Consider the following 20,970-nt stretch of genomic DNA (forward strand, 5'->3'; position numbering starts at 1 on the left):
CGGCCCTGCGGAAGAGGCGGGGCTGTAGGTTGGAAAGCACGGTCACGTGGCTCTCATGGTGTCGGTAGGCGGGGTGAGTGGACTGTAGAAACGGACCAGTGTGGGATGCTCAGGGCTTTGGGCCAGGACCTTGGAGAACCTGCACAGGCAGAAAAGCGGCCGCGCTGGCCCCCAGTGGAAAACAAACCTGGCGCAACGTTCCGTGTGGCCAGCATTTGCAGTGAACGCCAGAGGCTGTACTCCAATGCTGCCTTCCTGGGGCGTTTGTGTTCGCATTCAGGGCAATCTCTGGCACCCACTCCGCAAACCTCTACCCATTTCACCCACGTGGTAGCTGGGACGCAGACTCCCACCCAGACAGTCGAAACCCTTGTCCGAAGTCTTGTCTGCTCCACTCTTGTCTCCTCTCTGCCTCACCTGGACCACTAATACCAAGTGTTACCCTTTTTGAAGAAACAAGGATCAAAAGTTTGCCCCTCCCAAAAAAATGCCTGGGTGATTTTGATACTAGGATCACAGGCTATTCTGTCTAAATGCTGAATTGGCCCACACTTGGTATGGGGCACAACTGGGGGACTAAAAACATGTTTTAGGTAACTAATGAAAATGTACAATGTGCAACGCAGTCAAAAATAGCAAAGCTTATGTCTTGTTGAACTTAACTGCCGCATCATGATATGCTGAATGGGACTGATATGAAAAAAAATCAGCACTCACCTTCAACAAACTGATTTAATATAATGGATACAGAACCACCTGCTAGCTCTGTGATCTTGGGCAAGTTGTACTTCTTTGTACCTCATCTTCCTGACCCCAAAAAGAGGTATTAATACCTACCTCATAGAACACAGGTGGCAAACACAAGGCCTGAGGGCCGAATCCAGCCCTCCACCTTGTTTTATCCGGCCGGGCCGGCACCTTGTTTCTACCCGGCAGCGGTGCTGAGCTCTCGCTTAACTGTTACGGAGTAGTTACATTTACACAGTCCTAAAATTACATTCAGCCCTTTGAAGGCAACCACAAGGCTGATGTGGCCCCCAGTGAAAATGAGTTTGACACCCCTGTCATAGAATGAGGGTTAAATGAGGCATACAGAGCTTGAGTCATACATGCTCAATAAACACACCTGGTTAAATACCCCTCACCCCCCATTCTGAGATTGTATCAATGTTAGGAACTTGCAGAGACTTGACTCTTGCATTTGTCCTCAACAAGAAGCACTCTGTGCTGCCACCATTAATGCACTTAATCAACTTAACTGCTCTGATCTGGAGTAAATTAATCTTGGCCAGGGTTCTTTTAACAGCCCTTTAAGTCACTATGCCATTGAATACATAGCCCCACTGATAGGGACTGAGGTAGGCCAGTGAATTGCAAACATCTTTGCCATGTGATAGGGAAGCCACAAAATGGGGACGAGAAGCAAGCCGCCAGCTTCTGAGAACCCTATAAACCGAAGGGGGCCGGGAAAGGAGACGGATGGCTGGGCTATCTACCAAGACAGGCTGAGAACCACAGGATCCTGGTCTCCCGGTTTCCCGCCACTCCAGGGTCTATAATAACTTCCTAAACCCCTGCTTCATGTGTGTAATAAAGCATTCAGAATTCCGTGGCAGGTGAATATTTATTCAAACTAAATGTTATTTTAAAGAGTAACAGCTTAGCCAATACTGAGACAGAGACACGGAGAGACTGGACTTGGTTTTAGAGGGCACACTGTCAAAAACGGAAGACACCACCTAAAACCCTCTGGTTCCCAAATGTGACAGGATTTTAACTATCTAAGGTTAAACCAAACAAACAAACAAAAAAGACTGCTCAATAGAGCTCTCTTTCCTTCCTGTCTCCCTGTTCTTCCCGCCCTTTCTTGAACCCACTACAATCTACCTTTCACCCCCACCAGTCGGTAAAACGGCTCGTGGAAAAACTGCGAGCGACCTCCACGTTGCAAAGTCAGTGATCAAAATCAGCCTTCATCTTACTCAACCTATCAGGAGGATGAGACGAAAAAATCAACTTCACATTTTCAAAAGACATGCTTATGGACAATTTTGTCTTGAATTGCATCCAAGGTGTTCATAAATTAAGTTCTTGTAATTTTAAAATAATCGTTCCTATGAGAAAAAAATGTATCTCTCATTCCAGGCAACCCATTTACAAATATAAGGAGCAAACCTCTTCCAAAGGAGAAGGCAAGTACTTTCATTGTTAAATTTTCAGTTCACGCACTGTTTCAAAGGTTATTTCCCACATTCTTAATAAGAAACCCCACCTCCAGTGGTCCAACTATGACTCTAAAATGAGCTCTGGGAAAAAGTATTTTATGAAAGACGAAACCTAAGGAAGATTCTAAGTTTTGATCTTTCACTAACTTTGCACCAATCAGCTTATTTACCTGCGTCCTGCCAGGCAGAGAATTTTAAAACATCACTGATATGGTTTACTTATTCTCATCACGTAACAATGATTCAATACCTAATCTGTAAATACAAAACACTGTTGTACCACATAACACCTTAGGTATAAATGCGGTATTTTTCCCCACAAAGTTGCTGCTGCTTATTACATATCAAAGTTCAGGTCAATGTGGCATGAAGTCAATTTTTTTCTAGTATTAATTACACTAAATTATTTGTTGGGTGAGGGAAAATGCCAAATGTGACCAAATAAAGGCTCCTAAGCTACATAAAACCTTCAGTGTTACGTAGTGTCGCTAGTGTGTAAGTTTTCACATCTGAATGTCTTCCTTTCATGTCTTGAAGGCCCGATCTGTGGGTGGAAGAGTTTCTGAACTGAATCCAAGTGACATCTGGAAATACCGCAGCAATGTTACCAGCAAATGTTACAATGTTACTGTGGTTATAACATAAAAGCATGTTTAGGCCTACTCATAATGGAACATCATCTCAGGAGAAAACAATTCCATAAAAGTCCTGATTTCAATTTCCTAGCTTTTGCATCAGTTTCCCAATATTAAACTCGTCGTTTGTACATATTGTTATATTCATATAGTGATTTACAATTGTCAGAGCACTAGGTATGCGGTCCTCAAAATGTTTGGCTTCATAGGACCTGAGCCAAAAGCATTTCACAGCAGGTATCAATGCTAACCCATGTTGTATATGGGGGGGGGGGGGTTGCATCATTATCTTCATACCAATAAAAATTTCACTAAAATGCTTAAACTAATCACAAGAACAGGAATGAGCTTCTAACATTTTTCAACAGATACAATACATATCACACACATAATCTGTCCATATTTTAACTATTCCATAAATACTTGATGTTTACACCAATAATGCCACTGGAATAAAATAATATTACATAGAAAAGTATACGAAAACCAGATTTAACAAGATCTAAAGGGCTAAATTTCAATTATAAAATGGGTCATAGGCTGGGAAATCACTACTTATCCACAATAATTATAAATCAAGAGGCTAATGACAGTCAATCATTACATGTTGAAATCTAGGAATGAATTCCATGGTAGGTTAAAAAAAATGTAGGTAATATTGTACATGGCAAGCTTATAGCACAAAATTAGGTAAGGTTTTTTGGTACAAAGAGGAATAATCTAGAACTTTAATACCCTGTAAGGTTCCACATTAAACCAACTTGACAAAATTTTCTAAAGGAACTTCCCCATAAAGTCCCCCAGATGCACACAGTACCCAGACGTACGCAGTTGTCTGAAGAAGTATCAGCTGAAGAGCAGCATTTTCATACAGACAGTCAAACGACTAATAATATACGCTATTAACACACAGATTTCTACTGCTAATCGTACCAGCAATCTTACTTATAAAATGACACTCGTAATAGTCTTTCCTGATGAACATTTGAAAACCAATACTACAGTTCATCTACTGAAATAATTTCCCTTAAAAGACAACATATGAAATTGTAAGAGGTTACAAAGCATGTTACAAGTGTATTTCAATATCAGATTGCTGTAGCTCCTAGAACAACATAAATCACATGACATTTGAACAGCGAGGGGGAAACAGCATCAAAACTTAGGTTTCCTCAAGCAGTTCTTATGCCTCAGTCATTACTTACTCTGTGCCATCCATGTGGCCCTTGAGGTTTTTCCACGGCATTCTCTACAAGTATTATGTTTGCTTTGCAAATGATGAGTCAGCAGTATGCTAAATAACCAGTGATAAAAGAAAATACAGAGGATAAATTAAACATGTTCTTCCAAATGTCGGAATACTGTAGGTTCCTGTGAGCTGGCCGAACTTCCCAAACCATCATCCAGTTTCATGCTTTGCAGGATAAGGCCTCCTTACGTAATGACCGATTAAGAATATTTGCTCCCCATACCCAGAGCCATTCAGGCATATACTGTGCAAAAAGAAACTAAAAATGAAAGAGAAAAAAGTTGTAAGATTAGAACCCAAAGCCACTGACACTGCAATGTACAGATCAGCATCTGACTTAATCCAACAAATATCACCAATCACTTTAAATACAGAAAAGGAAAAAGATCTGAGGTGCTGCTTTACTTAGCATCTACTCTCGCATAAGACCCTCCGTGAGACCTATGGGAACAGAAACACGACCGCCACCACCCACCCACCCCCGTTCTCAGTGAGGACGGACCTACATGCAGTAATAGGATTCCATCTTTACTCGATACAAATAGTATGCTAACTTGCTTAATTTGGTTAAAAATTACAAAATCATTCCAGAAGAAAGGCAGCTGAAGTAGATAAATGCATGTGTGGTTAGTACTATGTGAGACAACAGGTTTGAGGGGCAGAATGGAGCCAAGCTAAACAGAAAAACTGAGTCAAAAACACCAGGACCCTAGTCCACCATCTTGAGATGTGAGGAGGATGGATGGCTTGGGAACCCAGGGAGGAAGTTCTGCTGACGTTGTTCTGCTACAAGGATTCTCAACCAGGGCCACTTGCCCCCCTCTCCCAGGGGACACATGGCAATGTGTAGAAACATCACTGGTTGTCACAACTGGGGCGGTGGCACTACTGGCATCCAGTGGGCAGAGGTCAGGGATGGGCCGAACATCCTCAATGCATAGGACAGTCCCTCAACAAGGAATTATCCAACCCCAAATTCCAATAGTGCTGAGCTGGAGAAACCCTGGGCAATGCTGAGAGATTTGTCAGTACCGCTGAAGTTACGCTGAGTGAAATTTTCACTGCCTTGTGTGTTAGGAAAGGGAGATGGACAGGCCCCTGCAAGTGCTGAAATTCTAGCCTAGATTACTCTGCACCTCCAGGGAACCACACCAAGTAAGGAGGGGGTCCCAGTACGGTGAACTGCAGGTGACAGGCTCACAGCAGGTTCCATAGGGGCTCCAGCTTACCACCTCAGAGCCAAGGGCTCAGTATTTTGCATGGAGTCATGGGTAACTTTCTGGGGAAAAGACTAAGGTCTCTGGACCTCTTTAAACAACTAGGATTTCATGGGGGAAAACACACTGGGATATTCCTCCTTGGACCTGCTGTCCTAAAGCAAGAGGTTCTACATCCAAGGAGATGAGAGAAGTCCACTTACGGTCCCGGAGGAGGACCCTGTGAGTAATATAGCACTCAAACGTGTAGATGCCTGAGACAGACTTGATAACTGGATCCCCTTTCAAAGTACATTTTTTCAGCATTTATTTCCTGGAGGAAAAAGATCAGCATCTAAAAATCTGTTCTCAATTTCCATCCATGACCACTGTCTGTTGTAGGGGGACCAGCATCAAGGCGTATTTTGACCAATTCCTAAGGTGCCAATGAGGTTTCAGCATCCTGGGCGGTAAGGTGGAAAGAGCTTGGTGGAAAGGGCTCATGAGAGAGGAGGGGGCAACGTGACCCCAGGTACTGACAGCTAAACTAAAGGGGCTGACTGGTCGACCTGTTTGAGCAGCAACAGTCACTGGAAAGGAATGCCAAGTCTCTGGGTGCTCCCAACTGCAGAAAAGCACCTGAAGTGAAGAGGAAGAGGGTGTGAGTGTGTATATAAGAGAGAGAGGAGGGTGGGTTTTTGGTTCTGTAAGGCTTTGCGCATGCTCAGGACTCCTGACCAGTCTGTCCGACCTAAGAAAGGAGCCGGTTCTCCTCTGCAGCAAAACCCACAGGAGGGCTTTAACCTCTGACCCAGTTGTTGGCCTGGCTCCCTTGGGCCCTCACCCACATCTCAATATGGAGCCTCAGGGCCTTCTCACTTCCACCGAGCTCCACCTCTCCCCTCAATGCCACGTTTTCTCTTCCCAATAGCAACACAGAGTATGTGTGAACAAATACCTCAAAAGTAGGTAGCAATTCAGAAAAGACTATGAGCCAGTCAGAGAGCTCAGATTCTCCCACTCCATGCTCCATTCCCCAGAGCTTTCCCTATAGACCCCATCACCTGGAACACAGTCTCGATGTTCATAAGCAAGAGACTTACTGGTCAAGTTGTCAAGTTAATTGTTTTTCAACCCAACACATAACCAGCATGTTTCTGGCCTTTATGTCAAGGATCACAAACAGAAAGCTCTAAAGGAAAAGCTCTTTTTCTGTTGGACTTACTATGTGTTCCAAAGTGGACAATTTAATATTGCCTAATGCCACTTCTGAAAGTAAGAAATGCTCCCAAATCAATGTTAATAACTACTTAATGATTAAAGCAAATCCTTTGATTCCTTTCTAGCTGTTTTTAAAATCCAAATCATTTTTTTAAATTTTTTGCTTGCAAATGTCTATTAAGACAACTAGCATAATACACATAAGATGCAGTTGTTAAATTATACGAAATGGTTGCCAAGGAAGCGAAGATGTCATGGTTGTGAGTCGGTTCTAACTGCCCCTGATTAGAAATGCTGTTTTACAGACGTGTGTAAGGAAACGAGGCCGTGTGTAAGGAAGGCTGAGGCATGGGGCAGGAGTGAGAAAACGTGCTCCCTAACCTCTGTGCAAGCGCATCAAAAACAATCTCTTGCCCTGGCTGGGTAGCTCAATGGTCAGAGCATTGTTCCAATACACCAAGGTTGCAGGTTCAATCCCCGATCAGGGAACATACAAGAAGCAACCACTGAATGATAAATAAGTGAAATAACAAATCGATGTTTCTCTCTCTCTTTTTCTCCCTCTTCCTCTTTCTCTAAAATCAATTTTAAAAAATTTTCAAAAAACTTTTCACACAAACACAGACACGTTCTCAGCGGTGCCTCCTTTGAAGTGGCTTCAAGAAGCATCACACACACATGACTGTGCTGAGTACCGCTGAAGAGAAGCTGCACACACCAAAGCCACCATCAATTCTCAGTCCCCTTTGTCACTGGGGCCTCCTCTCTGCTCGGCAATCCACCGATGGTTCCCCAGGCACTTCACTCTCCTTTCTTCGCAATTATTATTTCAAAGCTCCTCACTCTTTCAAGCCTCACACTCCCTCCACCTCACCCTCTGGTTCTGCACAGACCCGACCTCACAGGAGCCATCACACAGGGTCCCTCAGCTTCCAAGTGGTCTCCCAGCCTCTCTGCTCCCCTCCACCACTTTCTAATTGTTTCCGAAGTCCACATTACTTCCCCTCTACTTGTGCTCTCAGCCCAACTTCCACAAAAGAGTATTGTGACTTACCAGAACCACTAAGAGTATGAGGTTTAAGAATCATCATTTGCAATTCTCATCTTTCAGCCTTAGGCTTCAGTCAGATTCTCATGTACCATTTAGAAAGGGTTATTATGCATTAACATAATCCCAACAGTGAACGCATGCTATTACCTGAATGGAATGGGACCAGTATCCTGTGGTCCTTTTTGAAATGCCGAGGGTCGAAACAGCATGATGTGCGTACACTCTCGGTGAAGGCACCAGCCACGGGCACTTGTGCAGAAAGCTGCCAGGCGCAGTCATGCTGGTAGCCACGCAGAACGGGATCAGACTCTGCACGAAGATTCCTTTAGAAGCATATTCGTACTGCAATGCTCTGCTGAAGTGGTCTAAATAAGCCTGTTAAAATGAAGCAGGGGGAAAGACTTCTAGTATTCTAGAACTTGGAAGAAAACTCAGGAGAGTAAAAGGGCTTGCTTATTATCATTTCAGGAGAAAAATACAGCATAAGCAAACATGAGTTGCTGACAGAGAGGTCAACAAATGGGGCCAAACCACTGTAATAAACGTCCTATCACATAATAATCTCATTTCCAATCAGGAATACATTACCTTAGAAGCAGAATAGGCAGCCAGCTGAGGGGTGGGTTTGCAGCAGGAGCCAGAAGAGATAGTGACAACAGCGCCTTTCTTTCTCTCCACCATCCCCGGCAACACTATGTGGACCATCAAACTAGCCGCAGCAATGTTTACATGTACAATGTCCCAGAGTTTGTCCTCGGAGACCTGAGTAAAATACTGAGGGTAGGGATAAAACACGCCCACGTTATTTACCAAGATGCCAATGTCTTTGTCTCTCAAGGCTTCTCGAATTGGGTCATAGATCTCACGGCCATTGCTGAAGTCTGCCACTATAACATCGGTTTCCACTTTGTAGGTGTCAGCAATGTCTTTAGCCACCATCTGCAACTTCTCTTGGTTCCGACTAATCAGGACGATATTGAGACCACGGCTGGCTAACTCTTCTGCATAGGCTTTTCCAATCCCATCTGTTGCACCTGCAATACAACCAAGAACAGTGAGCATACTCATTTCATGGTGACATCTTTAAAATGAACCTTACATACCCCTCTCACATTTCTGGGCTTAATCAGCAAAAAGACTCACACTGAAAGTAAAGCAAGTTCTAATACTGATCAGTCAAGCACAATGTCATAACATGAATGACACATGCTAGTCAAACACTCTCCCAGACATCTGATAGGTAGCCGAAGAGTTGTTTTACATCCACCAACTTCATAAGGAGACACAGCAGGAAACTGTTTTCAAACACGTGTCTGGCTTGCACAAGTGCCAGGAGACACTTTCCTGGGAAATGATACATTTAAATGATATTTAAAATAAGGAAAGCATTTCTGAAAGTGGTGACAGTTTGTAATGACAATTTCAAAACAGAGAGCAAAAAGAAAAAGCAAAGCGTAGGAAGGTGGGGCTGGAGCAATACTGGGAGTAAGACAGGGCAGAATAAGGACAAAAATCAAAGGAAAATTCTTCCAAGATGATGGCAGTGAGAAAATGTGGACATAATCATAACAGAGTGTTTTTTTTTAATCAACAAATTCCCACGAAAAGTCACATTAAATTCAGTAACTCCTTGAATAATGCACCCAAGTTAAAACACAAACAGGAAAGCTTATTTCGATGTGAAATTAGACAAGAACTGAAATCTCATTTCTTACCACTCACGACTGCCCATCTCCCATACTGCTTGACCAGATCTGCTCTGCTCACCAGGCGAGGGACAAAGTGCAGCCGGATGAGGCTGTAAAAGTCACAGATGACGGTGATGCTTTTTCTGGCCGTATACCAGGCTCCAACCAAAGCTAGAGCTTCCATATAGCAATTGCACGACCTGGCGATTTCCCTATATAAGAGGTAGAAGCTGTCAACAGCAGCCATGGCAGCCTGCAGGCAAGGGAAAGAGAGATGTTCTTTGCTTAATAAGTTAAAGAAACATGCATAGCCTGAGTGAAGAAAAATACCTGACAACATCAAAACTGGGTAATTTTGCACGCAAACAACACTAATAGTTCAAATTCACGCATGGGTCCAGGAAAGTTAACATTTGTCGTTTTATGAAGTTCTTCTCTTCCAAGGAGAGTAGTCAACACAACTACCAAGAGTTACAAAATTCCTACTAAAATTCAAGCACTTGTTGTGGATACAGAGATAAACACAATATGCTCTGTGCCCTAAAAAAGCTCCGAGCTCAGTATAGTGACATGCACAGGCTTTTTAATTTATGTAACAGATGAGAGGGATGTTTATTTCTTTGCTTTATTCCTAATGAGCAAGTGCAAAGGCCTACTGCCCATGTAGAGACAAAGCAGAAGAAACAGAGGTAATATTAAGACATGGCCTTAGCTGCAAAGAGCTTACAGCCCATTTGAGACAAAACTAAATAATAAGCTTTCACATAAATAATATCCACAAACGTATATTTAAAAAGAAATACTCCCCCAGCTGGCCTGAGTGGCTCAGTTGGTTGGAGCGTTGTCCCATAACTGAAAGGCTGCGAGTTCGATTCCAGGTCAGGGCACATACCTAGGTTGCAGGTTCAATCCCCAGTCCAGATGTGTATGGGAGGCAACCAATTGATGTTCCTCTCTCACGTCAATGTTTCTCTCTCTCCCTTCCTTTCTCTCTAAAAAACAATGAAAAAGATATCCTGGGATGAAGATGAAAAAGAAGAAGAAGAAGAAGAAATACTACCTAAACTCGAAGACATGGTTTTCTCAAATGGCAATGGGGTAAGCACCCCTCCATCTCCCCAGGTTAGTTTGTACGCCATTATCTTTGACTGGGCCCTTATGTCTGAGAAAAGAAAAGCCCAATACAACTCTCGGGCTAGGGATCCATGGGGCAGACATTTACAAAGCACTTCGTATATTCCATGTACGGGGACAGATGCTAAGGATTCAGTGGTGAATTAAATAACTGTACCTAGGAGAAGAAACAAACATTCAACAAAACAGTTTTAAATGCCATATGAACTGGTGCACACGTGCCTGCAACCAGAGATACGCCTGCAGAGGTAGACAAAGGCCAGGCATACCCAGAACTGATGAGCTTCGCCCTATACTGGCCCTGGGGAGCCACTGATCCCACTGTGTGCTACCATGAGGGACAAAATAGCAAACACACCAGAACAGACTACAGTGAAATCACGGGGACCTCAGATAACACGAACACAAGGATATTTATTATAGAAAAGAAAACTGATTTTAAGCCAACATATATGTACATAAAACTTCTGAGATTAGTATCTTTTATAGAAATCCCATTAAAAGAGAAAAAAACAAATCCTGAAACTAAGAAAACAACCAATAGCAGCAAAACTTGACCTAAGCTTAAGGCAGAATGAGTGAATTCCCTCCCACTTTACTATAACGTGAGCTCAGCCAAGTTGCAGAGTAAAATGAACTAAGCAGAAAAATTAATTAACAACAAATGGATATGTTTATATAAGAATGACACAATACTGTGATTAAAAGGCACATAAAATAATTTTAAAACTACTGAATATACATATGAATATATATGTCAAATGTTAACATTTGCGGTCCAAATCACAAACCAAAAAAACATACAAAGGAAATATGATAGACTGAAGAGATACATAGGCAACAGGATTCTTAAATGACCCACAATAAGGATGTAATCTCTCATCAAACAAAATGTTTTACATTGTTACCATACTGCTAATTAAGTTGATATGACACTAAGTTAAAGAATGTTTTCTCAAATAACAATACAAAATGACTGAAGTTGGGCCACCTTATTTCCTATACATAAAATGCTACATACTAGGAATATGTTCATAGAAACCCCCTACAAGAAGAACGCCAGGATTGATCATGAAAACATTATACACTTTATTAAGTGCACAAACCAAATACTGAAATACAATTCAGTGCTCCTTTGGGGTCAATCTTCCTCATGGACCACTGGCTAAGGTTTCCTGAAATATGAAGTACCAAGATCAACCAAGTTTAGACTGAAGATGCCTTTCTTTCCCTGACCAATCCAGACCACAGGCAGTAATACTCCTTGTTGCTCCGAGAGCTTCCGAATACTTTTAAAGTTAGGATCATGTCTCGAAAAGTTCCTTCCTTTTCGGCTGTGCGTGAATGCCTCTCAAGGTTTCCAGACACTAGACAAGAGGGAATGCCATGCTGCCCCTTTCCAAGGGTCCCTTGCTCCACCGTCTCCACACACAGCTGAGGCGCCTGGCCGCTGTGTGTGCCCCGGACCCACCATGGTATCACAGTGCTCACGGTGGTCGCAGTCCCTGAATAGGAGTAACTGCAAGATTCCCAAAGAAATAACCAAAACAGTCATTTCTTATAAGAGAGAACATAAAAACTGAGATTCTATGTCAAACCAGCCTAAGCTGGGGAATTTCTGAAATAACATTTGAAAGAGTACATGTGCCTTTGTCATAACTAATCAAATACTAGGCATGACATGCAAAAAATAATGACTTGTACGCACTAGCACTTTTCAAACAAAAAGTAACAAAATTAGAAATAACAAAACTACGACAAAAAACTAGATACTTGGAATATTCTATCTTTTCTTCTAAATAACAGGTGGGCATATAGCTAAGATGTTAAAACAATGTTTCCCATGAAAACTTAAACGCCACATATCAAGATCTAATGGGCGGTAACCAAAGTAACGATTCTGGGAAAGGTAATTGTACAAAGTGTACACAACAAGGTCCCAGCTGAAAAGGGGGAGGTCTGATATGCTTCATGGAATGACCTCACACTAATGAGAAACCGAATTGCTTCCCTCTCAAATACAATTTTTTTCAAGAATTTGAAAGATGTTTGACTACAAAGGAGTTTCCCGATTTTTCAGCTCTAGTCATTAACTTCCCTGGGTTTCCTCTTACCTTCTCTCCCAGTTCTAGGCCTTCAGGAATATGCTGTTCAGTCTCTCCTTAAGGCTAATCTGTGAACAAAGACCAACACAAAATAAACTCCTTTTCTGCCCTGGCTGGTGTAGCTCAGTGGGTTGAGCGCCAGCCAGCAATCAAAGGATCCCAGGTTTGATTCCCAGTCAGGCACATGCCTGGGTTGCTGGCCAGGTCCCCAGTAGGGGGTGCATGAGAGGCAACCACAAAATGGTATTTCTCTCCCTCTCTTTTTCCTTACCTTCCTCTCTCTCTAAAAATAAATAAATAAAATCTTAAAAAAAAACCCCACCAAATTCCTTTCTTTTGCCCTCATAGCTGAGCAAGGAGAACTTTATATAAAACTAAGATCAAAGATTTTTTTAAATTAAGAAAGCACAAGAATTCTTATGCTGTGAATCCTTATATTTATTTATATATTTTTATAGAGAGATATAGATATAGATAGATGATTGATAGATAGATAGAGAGAGAGACATAGGCAGCAAAGCATTTCCTCATCACAGAATAAGGAAGACACTAAAAGTATCCGGTGAAAGGCTTGGCAGGAATGCCACTCAGTTCCTGCACCTTTTTTAAGGAATATTTCATCGAATGGGACAGAGCCTGTTCATATAGCTCAGAGAGAGATGACGCTCTGCACAGACTTCAGCAGCTTAGGACACGATGTGCAGGAAGAGGCTGGCAGCCCAGGAGACAGGCGGACACAGCCATCCTCCCTCTCTCCCTCTTCCCCTGGTGCCCACCTGGGCTCTCCCCTGGGCCTCATCCTTCTCTTTGCAAACCACCTGCCTGTGTTCTACCTGCAGAGCACTTGAACTTCCACATGACTGCAGCCACCTGGCATCTCTATTCCAAATTCCTGGCAGACTTTCTGCCCAGCCCACCTGAGCTCAGGTATCCAGCACTTGTCTAATCAGCGGGCAGAGGTGGCAGGGAGGAAGGGTTCTGTGGTATTTGGAGCAGTTTCTTCTGGCCTGTGAGTGGGCAGGTGCTGTAAGAATGAGGGAATGAAAAGAAACCCTGGTACACCTTTTCCCTCTCTGTCCACCCTCAACACTGCATTGGAACTGTTCTGTTTTGAACCAACCTCAGGAGGCTGAGTTCCTCTAGGGCGGAGGCCAAATCTTACTCCTCTGTGCCTCCAGTACCTTCCACAACCCCTGGCACTGAACGGGAGCCCAACGGATGTCTGTGGCGTTGAGCTGTGCTCCCCAGTCTCTGCTCAGCTCCCAGACTGTTTTCCCACCGAGCTCTCAGTCTCCACACCCTATGTTGCTCCCCCACTCCAGAGGGGACCACCCAACCAACGATCCTTTGATCCTTTACAAAAAGAAAAACCTCACGCACAAACTCCACCAGGGACCTCCTGCTCAGGTCTAGCAGGAGAGATGCACCCACTGCAGGGGTGAGCTGAGCTCAGTCAAGTGAAGGGGCTTCAACCCCAGGCTGGCCCCGCTTCTCAACTCTACCCATCCAATTCCCCTTCATCATCCTGTCGGAAGAATACCATTACCACATTTGAACATTATAGTTCCACCATAGACAAACACATCAAACATCTATTATCATTGCTATATTTTTTAAAGTCACAGAGAATCAGAGGGCTGATAACATTCTAGGTCTGGACTTCAGCCCTGAAGTACAGAAAGGTAACTTGATCATTCCCCAGACATAGCTTGAGTTGGGGAGATCTGACTCACGCCAACCAAACTCACAGAAGACTGAAAAATTCAAACACCAATTTATTTATGAATAATAGCCGAGAAGCCGAAGCACACACAGTCACTGAGCTGCAGGAAAGACTACGGGGAAATCCAAACTATTAGAAGAGCAATGAAGAAAACTACATGCTGGATGCTGAGGACCATCCCGAGTAAGCCAGGAGTCCCTGCCACCCTGTGCACACAGAATTCCTTGAGGTGAACAGAGGGACTCGATGCCATGGGGTGAGAGTGCTGCCGAAGAAGGTGCGGGACTCTTCGGGGCAGACAGGAGCAAGGGCCCAGCACTGTAAAAGACCCAGCCTGCCAGGAAACAGTGACAAGTTCAACGTGCTTACAGCACAGGATGTGCACCTGGGGCTGGGAAGGGGCATGTGAGGGGAGGCCAGGTGGTGAAACGTCTTTCCGGCAAAGGGTAGCCTTTGGCCTTACTCTCTGAGTAAGGCCCTTAGGCCACAGGAACGGGCTAACGGGGTTCGCTGGCAGAAGTGCAGGCGGCTGTAGTGGCACAGGCAGGAAGTGCGGCGTGCTGAACGCTGGCCCATCCCGAAGGGGACGAAGCACGGCTGGACTGAGAGAGAACACGGCTTTGTGACTGATTCCCTGCTGCTCCTCAGACACACCATTTTCACACTGTTCATAACTTGATGGACCATAAATGAACAATAACAGGAAATTATAAATTTCTTATGTTCTCTCAATCGTCTTCTCTACCCTTAAGTGCGTGATGGAAAATAACGTCTTGTTTTTTAAATCCTCACCTGAGGATATGTTTATTGATTTTTAGAGAGAAAGGGAGAGGAAGAGAAATGTGGATATGAGAGAAACATCGATCAATTGCCTCCCATACCTACCCCAACTGGGGATCGAACCCATAATCTTTTGGTGAATGCAATGGCACTCCAACCAACTTAGCCACCAGCCAGGGCAATAATGTCCTTTTAATGAAAGGAGAAATCAGGACTTCTCCCAAAGCCACTAAATTCCAAGAAAGCTCATGAAAACACAGTTTTAAAGGAGTATAATACACTCTTAAGTCTAGATGCCGGCCAAAACGTGTGCAGACATTGAGCTGCTAGCTTGCTTTGGAGGTTTGACTAGTTAATTTCTCTGTGGATAGGTACTAGTCTAAAACTTGGAGAAATCCATTATTTAGAAAGCAACACTAAATCACAGTAAAATTCTGGACCCTGTACAATCTACCTTAAAAGTTATTAGAAAACTTTGTTTCTTGCCTCTAAAGAAAATTTAAACTTCAAGAGAGAAACAGTAAAATACTAAGGAAAATAGTGAGCAGGAAAACAGTAAGTCACAACTTCCCAAAATAAGAAAAGAGCAATTCTCACCCTGACTGGCGTGGCTCACTGGGATGTGTGTCATCCCACAAACAGAACGGTCACTGGTTCGATTCCCAGTCAGGGCATATGTCTGGGTTGTAGGCCAGGTCCCCAGTTGGGGGCTTGCAAGAGGCAACTGATCTATGTTTTTTCCCTTTCTCTTCCTCCTCCCTTTCCCTCTCTCCAAAAATAAATAAAATCTTTTTTTTTTTTAAAAGAGCAGTTCTCTGTTGTCTATTAGGCATCTGTACTCTGATAAGGCAATATTCACCTGGGCTAGTTCATCAAGCACCTGAAGTACCTTAGGTAACCTGTGGGCTCTGGGCGGTTATGATGTCAGTGTAGGTTTATCTTTGGTAAGAAGGTGCCATTCTGGTAAGTGATGCTGATAACGGAGGGGGCTCTGCACGTGTGAGAGAAGGAGATACATGAGAAATCTTTGCACCTTCCTTTCAATTTTATTGTAAACTAAAACTGCTCCCCAAAAAAGTCATAAAATGAAAATCTTAAAAAGAAACCTTAATGGTAACATCACAACTATAAAAGTGTCGTGGGAAAATTACGGTCAAAACCACAAAGAGCAGAGTCCCCTCCTGAAAGCACAACCGCTGTGGCCTGTAACAGTATCCGGGCCTACAATGCAGCTGATGCAACCAGCAACCGAATCTGCTACAGGCGTACCCGGGAGACACCGTGGGTTCGGTTCTACCGTGCGTCTGTGTGAAAACCTTCATGAATCAAGAGTTCTGGGAAAGGTGTCTTGGCTGAAACACAGACATCACCAGGCTATCCAAACGAATGGCACCTGGGGTAGATGGTAAACGAACACAAGGCAGACAAACCACAATGTTGTCAAAGGAAACAAAGCAAGTATTACAAAGCCCCACCAGTAAGGCATTGTGGCTGTCTGAATCATGGACCCCCAAGATGTCGACCTCCTAATCCTCAACCATCGTAAATAAGCCACTTTATGTAGCAAAGAGGACTTTGCTAAGAGATACAATTAAGTTAAGGACCTTGAGATGGGGAGACTACCCTGGATTATCCGGGTGGTCTAATGTGATCACTCGTATCCTTAGTAAGGGGAGGAAGAAGGGTCAGAGTCAGAAAAGAAGTAAGCAAAGAGCAGAGGTCAGAAAGTGTCAAGGACAGAGAGAGATTAAAGATGCTAAACTGCTGGATTTGAAGAGGGAAAAGGGGTCATGAGATGCAGGCCCCTCTAGAATCTGGCAAAGGCAAGGAAATGGATTCTCCCCTGGAGCCTCGGAAGTGACAGCCCTGCTGATACCCTGACTTTAGCCAAGTGAGACTGATCACAGACTTTCTGACCTCCAGAACTGAAAGAGAACAAGGTTGTGTCCTTGTAAGCCACTAAGTTTGCGGTCACTTGTTACAGGAGGCATGGGAAATTGATGGATGGACGGACAGTCAGTCCTATTTTCAGGACAGTAAAAAGACGAGTTTAAAATCCTGCAACACCCTTTAAACCAAAATCTTCAAGTGTATTCAGGAAGCAGAAAGTGGCCTCAGAGATTCCTAGGATCTTCAATTGACTGGGATAGACCTGTGGTGGTCCCACCATCCTCATCAACAGCTGGTACTGTAAAACTTTTCAGTCAGGCTCCATGGCTTGGACTATATTTTCATTGACATTTTTTATAGGAATTTTACTTCCTTCACACAGAGTCTGAATCTGTCTAGGCACTCAGCACTCAAACCCTGTCTTTCTCAGAATAGCTCAAATCCCATTCCTTCTCCCCAGTTCAATCCCTGCACTCACTGATGAGCGCCGATGGCACACCAGGCCCTGGGGATGAGCCAGAGACCCCACACCTCTTCCCTTCCCTTCCTAGCACATGGCAGGAGCCCCCACCTCTGAGTTCCACTCTGTCTCTCTTACCAACGTGGCACTTACCGACCGCACTGCTCTGCATTCCACTTAAGTGTTTAACTTGTCCCTTTCTTGGTTCCCCAACTAGAGCACAGGCCTCTGAGGGCAGGAGTGTTATCTAGAATTAACTTTTCTGTCATTTAAAAAAAATGGAAAAAAACACATGAAAGTTGTTCACCCTACTGCATAAATAAAACCAGTCTTAGAAGCCCCATCTGCTGCTTCCCTGACAGTATCCCCTTCTGCCACCCTGGGGGTAACCACTCTCCTAAATTGTGACACAATCATCCTCCCCCCCTTTTTTAAGTAGTTGTGCTATGACCCCAGCATAGATTCTGAAATAACTGTGTTCCGTTTTGCCTGGTTTTGAACTTTATGCAGAAGAATCATGCTGCACGTGTTCTTTGGGGACTTGTTTCTGTCACTCAGCACTGTTTCTGAGACGCCTCCATGCTCCTGTAGCTGCAAGGTACGCCTTCACCACGGCAGACTACCTCATGGTACAGACATACTATATTCACATATCCGTTCTACTGCTGACGGGCATTTGGGTTGTTTGCTGGTTTTCACTTTACAATCATAATCAGGAGTGTCGTGGACATTTTTATGCATGTCTCCTGGGCACGTGTGTAAGTTTCTAAAAGAAATAAGCCTAAGAGTCAAATTGCTAGGGCATAAGACATCCGTGTATTCAAGAAGACACTGCCGAAGTGACTGAACCAATTTGCACACCCGCAACAGTGAGTGTGAGTTCACACAGCCTCTTCTTCAGTAGCTGGCACTGTCCAACAGTTCGCCTTCTGCCCATCGGGTACTGTGGAATGGGATCTCATTATGGTTTTAATTGACATTTCCTGATTACTAGTAAGGTTGAGTGGCATTCTTCTAATGTCCGTGTGCTGTGTTTTCTCACCTCTGAAATGCCTATTCCTAGCTTTTGCCTTATTTCTATTGTGTTGTCTTTTTATTTCAGAATTGTAAGAATTCCTTCTATATCCTAGACACCAGTTCTCTGCCTGTTTTGTCTCTTTATAGTACTAGGAGACAAAATAAACATTCAATAAACCGAGTATCTTCATTTTAATGCGGACAAATTCACCAATGTTTTTTCTGTATAATTTATGCGTGTGTTTCATTTCAGGAATCTCGTCTTAGCCCCAGGTGAGAGAGATACTTTTCTATATTGTTTACTAAAAGTTTTTGGTTTTGTTTTTCAGACTTCCATCTTTAATCCCCGCCGCGGCCATGCGAAGGTGTGAGGCCGGGATCACACCCACCTTCAACGTTCCTCCTCAGGGCCTGGCATGGTGCTGTGTACACAAGAGTTGTTTAATAAACAGAAGCCAGTTCTGCTCTGCATTCAATGCTCAAATTTCATTCTCGAGGATGAAACTTAAAAAGCTTCTCCAACTTCGTGTCGGTACGCTGACAGTTACTGTGGTGTGTGATGACTTTTTCAAACCGCCCTGCCGTCCTTCGCCGCTTTTTGTGGATCGCTAACCTGAATTCATGGGCAGCTGAGTAGAAACGGAATCGAGTGCTCATCGAAGAGCCAATGCTCCTCAGTTTCAGGTCTCCATTTGTGACGTAAAAATTAAACTAACAATAGCACCTACTCCTAGGTATACACCAAAGACAACTCAGAACTTATGCTCACACAAAAACTTGTATAGAGCAGCACTATTCACAGGAGGTGAAAGTGGGACCAGCCCCAATGTCCATCAACAACAGATGAATAAACAAAATGCGGTCTACCCACAAAATGAATAAAGGAATGAAGTAATGACTCACGTTACAACCTAGACAACCCTTTAAAACATGATGCTGAGTGAAAAAAAGCCAGACAGAAAAGGCCAAATATCATGATTCCATTTATATGAAATGTCCAGAAAAGGCAAACCCACAGAAACAGAAAGTAGATTAGGGTTGCCGAGGGACAGTGGAGTAGAAAATAGGGAGTGACCTCCTAATGGGGTGGGGCTTCTCTGGGAGATGGGAATGTTCTGGAATTAAATAGTGGTATGGCTGCACACTGGATGTGCGTCTATGAAAAGTATATTTTTAAATGGCTAATAGGGTAAATTTTATGTTATGTAATTTATCTTAATTAAAAAACCACTCCATGCCCCTAAACTATTACTGTAGTGATTAAAACCACAGACTGAAAAGACTTCCTGGATTCGAATCTGGGCTCCCCATGTAAGAGCTGTGTGTTTCAGGTGAAGGTGAAGTTACTTCACCTCTGAGCTTTCTTTTCATCACCTACAAACATGGGGATAATAGTTCCGAAGGTTATAATGATGATTAAATAAGGTCATACACATAAAGCACTTAGAACAGTGACTGGGGCATAAGTGCCTCAATAAACCTTAGTTATTAGTCACTATCATTCAGTGTTCAGTGTTAGCTATGGGCTATTTGTGGTGCTCAGGGTTAAAACTGAGTGCTGGCTTTATGCAAAAGACTCTAAGTGCTTTGTTCCTGCCGGCTCACTTATTCTCTCATCAACCTTATGAGGCAGCGTTATAATAATCATCTCCAGTTTAAAGAAGGGGAAACTAAGGTAAAGTGACATGGCCAGGGCCCCGCAGTTAGGAAGTGAGCGGTGGTGATTCAGACCAAACTCTATGGAAGTCCAGAACTCTGGCTGGCGGCCCCACTGGGAGACTCCCAGGAGGGCATCTTGTTGGCATCACCGGGGGCCGCAGCGTTTGCTGGGCTCTGTCTGGGCTGCACGCTTTGGACAGGGGGCTGCCTCACTGGTCTCCAGAAGCCCTCCCAGCACCTGTCAGGACGGAGCAAGCGACCGCCGCTTCAGGAACTGGTGGTGCCATTTCTTCGAGCGCTACCTTATTCTGAATTACTTCTAATTCAGAAGAAATCCCACTCAAACCAAGTCCTTTGGTAATGAGAATAAAGAAGCATGGACAAAGAGAGTGATTTTTCAGAGCCTCGTGGGGAGCACCCGGGTCAGGATCTGGGGGAGAGGGAGACCAAAGGCTTGGGTGGGTGGGGCCCAAGATCTGCTGGGTCCTGGGGGGAGGGGACGGACCCAGTAGAGAGGGTCCTCTGGAGTGCAGCGTCGGAACGGAGTTGGGAAAGGGCGCTTTCGGTTTGGGGAACACGGGTCTGCAGGGAGCGGTGCTGAGGACGAGGGTCTAAGGGAAGAGAGGGAGGAAGGGGTCCGAAATGCCGACGGCGCAGAAAGACAACAGTCCCGAGGGGCGTGGCGCGGAGGGAGAAACGGGCCAAGACCCTGCACGCGCCCAGGGGCAGGGGGCGGGTCTAGGGCCCAGGGTCGGGCGCTGGGGTCGCGGTACCTGTAAAGGCGGCGCAGTCTCCTAGCCGCTCTGGGCTGACCCGTGCGACCGCAAACCCCGTCACCGCCGCCGCAGCTGCCTGGGCCGCGCCCCCACGTGACCCGCGCCGGCGCCGGTGGGCGGAGCCGTTGTGAGGCCCGCCCCTGGCGTCTCCACTAGCGGAT

General features: G+C 44.4%; 1 protein-coding gene across 6 annotated transcripts; it reads right to left on the reverse strand.

The window, feature by feature from the left end:
* Nucleotides 1-1,605: 1,605 nt before the first annotated feature.
* HSDL1 (hydroxysteroid dehydrogenase like 1) lies at nt 1,606-20,914 on the reverse strand. 6 transcript variants are annotated; one of them, XM_053915539.1, is made up of 10 exons: nt 20,807-20,914; nt 17,515-17,619; nt 16,277-16,400; nt 15,897-15,998; nt 12,514-12,572; nt 10,158-10,257; nt 9,293-9,518; nt 8,166-8,611; nt 7,725-7,952; nt 1,606-4,368 (listed from the first exon to the last, which is right to left on the reverse strand). In XM_053915539.1, exons 7-10 carry the CDS (start codon nt 9,510-9,512, stop codon nt 4,270-4,272), a joined length of 993 nt encoding a protein of 330 aa, XP_053771514.1. In that variant the 5' UTR covers nt 9,513-9,518; nt 10,158-10,257; nt 12,514-12,572; nt 15,897-15,998; nt 16,277-16,400; nt 17,515-17,619; nt 20,807-20,914; the 3' UTR covers nt 1,606-4,269. The 6 variants fall into 6 exon arrangements, with proteins under 6 accessions (XP_053771514.1, XP_053771515.1, XP_053771517.1 ...); XM_053915540.1 differs by lacking the exons at nt 15,897-15,998; nt 16,277-16,400; XM_053915542.2 differs by lacking the exons at nt 15,897-15,998; nt 16,277-16,400; nt 17,515-17,619 and adding an exon at nt 13,422-13,528 and having other exon boundaries at nt 20,807-20,885.
* Between the last annotated feature and the right edge of the window lie 56 nt (nt 20,915-20,970).

This window comes from Desmodus rotundus, chromosome 12 (genome assembly GCF_022682495.2).
Source record: "Desmodus rotundus isolate HL8 chromosome 12, HLdesRot8A.1, whole genome shotgun sequence".
NCBI classification, from domain to species: domain Eukaryota; kingdom Metazoa; phylum Chordata; class Mammalia; order Chiroptera; family Phyllostomidae; genus Desmodus; species Desmodus rotundus.